The 6856-nt window shown below is 40.9% G+C and overlaps 1 protein-coding gene across 1 annotated transcript in view; it reads right to left on the reverse strand.

Moving 5' to 3' along the window:
• Positions 1–4462: 4462 nt before the first annotated feature.
• The window catches only part of LOC138052967 (uncharacterized), a 9954-nt gene continuing 7560 nt past the window's right edge, over positions 4463–6856 (reverse strand). Inside the window, exon 7 of the mRNA XM_068899584.1 lies at positions 4463–4666. Coding sequence (XP_068755685.1) covers positions 4622–4666 — 45 coding nt within the window. The 3' untranslated portion in view covers positions 4463–4621. The remainder of the gene's footprint in view (positions 4667–6856) is intronic.

The raw sequence follows: 6856 nt of genomic DNA on the forward strand, positions 1-6856 counted from the left end.
TGAGTGTTTTTATGATGAAACATATATTTCATTATTCCTTGAAGTTGATACAGTATATCTATAGTTATATTTCTTGTTTTGCTTTCTCCCTATTTTTTTCTCCTCTCACAAGACATGGTATGAACGATTCAAATAATAACGATTCTGAAGCTCATATTTTAAGGAATTTTTTATGGGGTATTTCAAGGTGCTCCTGCTCCTAAACAAATGTGGGGACCCCTCTTTTTTATTACAAAATTTAAATTCCCTTAAGATGAACAACCAATAGGCAAAGTTTGAACGAAAATCTATTGTCAGTTCTATTTCAGGGGAATGACCTTAAGGACGTTCGCGCCCATTGCTACTGCGCATCCTTACAGTGCACGCAAATTCACATGCCACGCAGATGGCCATTGCTATAGCTTTCCTTGGATTTAACGATCTTGGATGTTCGGTGACCCCTACTTTTCCTTTCAGAAACAGGTTTAATTTACAATTATCTCCACATTGTCCAAAAATGAACAAAAAATCAACGTGGGAAGTTTAAAAAAAATTCAAGATTTCTGTCCTCGGGACAGGGAATCCTGCCACCTTGCGGCTGTAATGCGCATGAAACTATGGTCGCTAAATGCGAACTTGTTCTTTAAGGAACCTCAGCAGTTAACTAAATTCACTTGATGGGTCCACTTAAACAAAAAATGGTAGAGAACATTTCACTTCAAAGATGTAACTGCAATATTTTTCGGCTTACAGACGCTGTGGCCTTATTCGCCAAAGAAGCCGGATTTTTTCAGATTTAGGGTGTTCTTCATGGCAAGTTCTCTCCAAAACAAAGTCGGTGAACCCCCATTTTTTTTACATTTCTGACATCACTAACTCATCATCTTTCAATGGTAAAATTTGCAGGAAAAAATCAACGTTAGAAAATTTTCGCGCGAACGTCCTTAAAGCAAAGAAAATAAATAAACTAAACTTACTTTTGCCATTGTGTCCTTTTGTCTATTCGAGGCGATTTGGGCTGGTTTGTGATCATCTCTTTACCTTCATTTAATTATGGCATGCTGTCACGGTAGGGGTATTTTGCTGAACGCTGAATACCAAACGCCGAACGTTATGAAATCGGTGTTTGACGGTAACAGCTGTACACGATGATACGCAACAATAACTAAAAATTAACCATTTTAGAAATCGGTGCTTAGACCTTACTGCAGAAATGCACTACCGTTATTGAAAGCTCACCCATTTGGCTTTCGGCGTTCTGCAAAATACCCCTGTCCATGCTATGAGTTTCAGGAACTGTTGCAGAAATCTTGCCGAACGGAGTTCTGGCTTCTGAAACGCTTCTTTCGACGTTGCAATGCCTATTTTAAACATCTGTCCAGAACCTGCAACGGTTTGTGGCATTATGCAATATAAATTAAACGTTCCTTTTACCTCATCTTATCATCGAAGTCGAGAGAAGGGCAGCAAGAAACGTTGCATCTTGTGTCAAAATGTGTCGCAAGGAGTTGCAAGAAAAGTTGCCGCCGCGGAGTGCAACAGCGCCTTCAACGCTTGTAAATGGTAACACGATGATTGATCCGTTGTATGTTACCGTTACTGGTGTTTTGCGGTTGTTTCAAATAGAAGAACATTAGGAGGTTAAGAAACGACGACGGCTACGGCAACGACAACGCCACAAAACAACAATATCATTCGTTAAAAGAGAAAAATAAAATGAGGGGCACGTGCCGCACGCATTTTAGCACATAACAAACAATTGACCGCTCCCCATGGGGGCTTTTCAGTGCCAATGAAACACAATGAAACGACGGAACAGAATTACAACAACAACAACAACAACTGTTAAGAATCCCAACCGGCTGGAGGCAAACCAGTTGGCTATTTACAAGTGCAGCTCTGATGTTGAACCAGGGATAACCAGGATCAAATTCAACGAGTGGACAGAATGGGTCTTGAACCCAGGATCTCCGGATCTTAAGGCACCCTAACCACTGGACCACACTGCCTCCACATATTTTTGCGGTGCTCTGCATAACGATGTAAAATCCCAAATTTGAGATTTTGACGCCAACATGAACTTACAAGTGTAAACATTTCATTCTCTATTTTTCACCCTGAAACCACTCGTAGCAATTTACAGGGGCACCTAACAAGCCATTTTTTTTTTTCAAAATTCATAAAATTATATCATGGCCATAAAATAAACCAAAAATTAGCCTTTTTGGAGCAATGTCTTCACCTGTTGGGAAATGTTTACCTTCCCAATACTTCTTTTCCCAGCAACCAGATACACCCCCTGCGGAACACCTCCGTTGGCTCCCCCAAGATTTACGTTAAAGATTCTTCGCCAGCATTGCACGACGTGAACGAAATGGAAAAATCGTTTAAGACTTACCCGTGGTGTAAACGTTTTATTTGAGGAGACGTTCTCGCCTACATCCGCTTAGACTGCAAAACAGTCCTTTTCTTCCATTTTCGGAAGGCGCGAAGCGCCGTAAGCGTGATCCTCGCGTGTGACGCGCGCGAGTCTCACACCCCCGCGTCTCTCCCCATTCTCCTCGCCGTAGCCTGTTCCAGGCTCTCAGATAGTCGAGAATCGAAAACGAAAAAAACTGCGTGTGAAAGGCGAGTGGGGCCTTGGGTCTAGGCGAAGCGGGAGAGCCTGTAAGCATCTCTTTAAATTCTTCATTCCGGTATACCAGCTCCTGGTATACCCTCTGATTGGTCAATTTTGACAGTTTACATCAACACTTTCGTCATCATTTTGATTCACGCGCGGAGCACGAAAGAAAGAGGTCAACTCTGTCGCCGAGTGTCTTAAAGTATTCCCAAACGTACAAGCCCTCAGATTCGAGCAAAAGTTGTGTCTGTTCAACTTTAATAAGTCGAAAAAACGATCCGTTTGCAATGCTTCCAACTGGTTTTGGTAAAAGCATAAATTTTCAGTTACTGCCGCGCGTTGCGAAAGCGCTTCAATGTTGTGATACGACATCTCTCCACACCGCTTACAATATAGCATCACCGGGTACGATATATAGTTCGCATTTGACACAACTATTATGTCACCTGCACGCCACAATTGTTAGCATTCAACGGCGCTCTCTGAAAACTCTGACGAACGATATTTTTTGTTATTCTTTCTTATGCAAATACTTGGCTGCGTATTCGAATTCACCAGCTAGGGTCAATTAAATTTCTGCCTTCATCGCCTTCGAAAAAATGAGAGCAAAAAGAAAAACCAAAAAAATTTGCCGAAAGCAGGCTTGTATTTCCGTTGTATGTCTTAAAGCTTTAAAAGATCAAGCGATTTTCAGGAAACGAAGGTGATGGCTACGTTTATTTATAATGCAAATGCATTTAAATCAATCAACATTAAATATCAATATTTCACATTCATTATCGTTTTCCTGATGCACCAGAGCTGAAGTTTATTGATGAGACCATCTTATCATCTAGGCCAGAAACTTCAATGGTCGGGTTTCTGTTTTCCTTGGAAAAGTCAACAGAGCGTCGGGAACTCGCAGCTTTCGAACTGGTCGTGTCTTTTGGTCGAATTTGCTAAATCTCCCGTCGGTGATTTCCTTGACACTCGTTTCCCGGTTGCTTTGACAATGCCTTCGTTCGCTTGTAAAGTTATTTTCCTAAAAGTGCCTTAAATTCTGGCTAACGTACTCGCACAAGCGAGAATTAACGCATCACCTTTGAACAACAATAAAAGAATCGCGCTTGAACTCGCGTGGGACCACACAATGCCGCCCTTTTTCAACACTTTGACATTGACATTTTGACATGCGAGAGGTTATTTGCAAAGTGGGCGGAATGAAGAATTTAAAGAGATGCTTACAGGCTCTCCCGCCTCGCCTCGACCCAAGCCCCCACTCGCTTTTCACACGCAGTTCTTTTCGTTTTCTCGACTATCTGAGAGCCTGGAACAGGCTATCCTCGCCGTTTCTACACTCGCTCCAGACCTTTCGTTTGAATATTTATCGCGTTGCTTGCGTTCGCAAAAAATACGACTGTTTTGCAGTCTAACATTCGCTTCGTAGATCTTAAGTCCGAAGGGACAAAAACATCAATTTTCTCGTCGGTTTGTTTATACAAAAGAACAGGAAAGGCTTCAAGCATTTACAAACTCTTCCATGACGAGAAAACAATTTGATCCTTCAACAAATTCTCCAAACTACTTTTATATAAAATGTACAGAGATGAGTAAGGAGCATTTCAGTGTGGAAAAAGGGCTTAGATGGTTAATTAAAGTCAACACTGTTACAAGCCAAGGGAACTTTCCCTGGCGCTGAAGAAAGTGGAATCAATTATTCCAATATAGATTTAGGGTGCGTTCGATTGGGAAATCTGGATTTCGATCCGTTTTCAGACTTTGTGTTCGATAAGAAATCCGAAGATCCCGATTAAGATCTAAATCCGGATTTCCCAATCGACCGCACCCTTAGATTACGATATCAGATGTGGATGTAAAAGACAAGGATAGATCGATTTGGGAACTGTCATCTCATTGAATCCACTACTGGAGACTAAAATGTTTATTGAAATACAGGAAACAAAAATTAAAATGTAGCTATTGCACATCTTGAACTCAAAATATAACGCTCTGATCGGAAAGATCGGGAAAATCAGATATCTAGCAACATGGACACAGTTTCTTCTTAACAAGACTCAATCCAACCTAAAATGAAAACAGCTTTCATGAAAGACGGAAATAAATGGCACATTTACTCAGTAGAATCAGTTTCACTTTTATCACCCGTGGTTTCTCAGTATTTGATTAGCTAAAAACAATCCGTTAACTGCGGCCCCATCCCTATCCACACTTAGGGTTTGCGCATCGTTTTGGCCCGTCCACACGAATACGATGAATCGATTTGAAAACGATTTCTTTTTAACGATAACCCGACTGCGTATGCTTGACGCAAGAGTATTTGCTTTATCGATAACTATTTGGGTTAGAAAGTTGTCCCACCAAGCGCTAGTACGTCCAGATCCAACCCAAAATCATCGAGATCTTAGCGGGCAACAACCAAGTCGTTTCAACCTTCCGCCTCTTGACAGCGGTAGTGAAAGTAGCCTAATAATGTTCTGCCGCCTTCTGGAATAGTCAGCTTGAAGAAAAAACAACGCTAAATTTTCTTAAAAACAGGCAATTAGGTTTGAAATAAGCCCAAGTATGAAAGAAGAGAAAGTGAAGCGTCTGTCAGCCATCTTGAGAATAAGTTTATAATGCTGCGCGGAGTAGTTTCAAACTGATAGTATGACGTCAGCGTTTTCGCAAAGTTCCGTTTTCGTCCGTCCACAGGAAGTTCCACTCTGGAGAGCATTTTTGAAAAGTTCCGTTTTCAGTGATCCTTTTCATCGGATACGTGTGGACGGAAGCTGTATCCGTGAAGAAAAAGTTGCCTTTAAGAATGAAAACGGATATGTGTGGACGGGGCCTGAGGGAATCACGCTACCTCCAGATTCTTTCAGAGACCAGCAGGTTACGCGCACTATGAACATTGGCCAAAAATGCCAAAGTTAAATTAAACTTTCATAAGTTTTCTCCTTTTAATCCTTTTAAACAGGTACTTTTTAAAAGGATTAAGGTGATTCCTCTAAAACAATCTATAGTAATACAATTATTGAATTCGTTTTTGCTGAAATCCGAACAATCAAAATCTCGGCCTACTTCAGGACTTAGATAAACAACCCAGCTCCCCAGTGAGTTCTAGTAGTCCAATGGGTAGTGCATCCAGTTGGTGTTACGGAGGTCGCAGGCTTGAATCCATCCTAGGACTGATTTTTTAGTCTCTTTCTCCCGTTGCCAAGCAATTGTATTCTATCCTTTCCACGGGGGCATTAAGGCCCGTTTAAACGGTTTCAACATTTGATCAACATTTGTTCAACAAAAGTTGAACGGATGTTGAGCAAATGTTGGACGCAAAAACAAAGTTGTGTGGAGGCCGTTAATTGAAAGGGTTCCAACATTGCGCCAACAAAAGAACCAACACTTTCGCGAAATTTGATTGGAAGGAACTAAAAACTAGAAACCAGTCTCTCTCGTCCAGATAAACTACGCCATATTGACTTTTGCGGCCTGATGTGAGCATGCGCATGTTCTACAATTGATGAACAAACGGCTTGAACACAATTCAAAATTCTCGAGAACAAAGGAAACGTTGAATCGATGTTGAGTGAAAGTTTAAACCGATTTAAACTTGATTCAACACACTTTCAACAAGCTTTCAACATTTTTGACGCTTTCAACAATATTGGACGACCTGCTCAAACCACCGAACAGTTGGTTTAACAAAGTGTGAAATGCATTTTGAAGCAAATGCTGAAACCCCTTAAACGGGCCTTTACACCTTTCTACCATTTCATGTATTTGTAATAATTTCAATAAATTTGTTTACAATGTTTCAGCATGATGCGAGAACTTTCCGCACTCTTCCCAACAAAAACAGAATATGATCGTAAATGTTTTGGATTCAGGACTCATATCATAACTAAACGAAGGGCGATCGTCCGCGTGAGTGTAGTCTTGAGAAGGACTGTTTAGGATGAGATTGACGGACGTTTCGACAACCTGATAATGGAGAGTTTAGCATAACATTTTTCTCACGTTGACTCTCTGTTGACCGACAAGACAGCTTTATCGAAACTCTCAAAATTTGACGGGTAATGATTTTCATTTTATATAGCGTCTTTTTCTACAAACAATGTTTAAAATGACTCCGAATTTTGTTTTTGGTTTTTAGTGACAATTAATTCTCGAGTTGACGAGGGTCACGCAAAGGTCACTGAAATCACAACCTTCTCTCTATTTTAAGTGAAACGTGAAACGTGAAACGTGAAACGGCAAGCCGACGTTTGCCGTTTC

The sequence above is a fragment of the Montipora capricornis genome, chromosome 1 (genome assembly GCF_036669925.1).
Source record: "Montipora capricornis isolate CH-2021 chromosome 1, ASM3666992v2, whole genome shotgun sequence".
Classification (NCBI taxonomy): Eukaryota; Metazoa; Cnidaria; class Anthozoa; order Scleractinia; family Acroporidae; genus Montipora; species Montipora capricornis.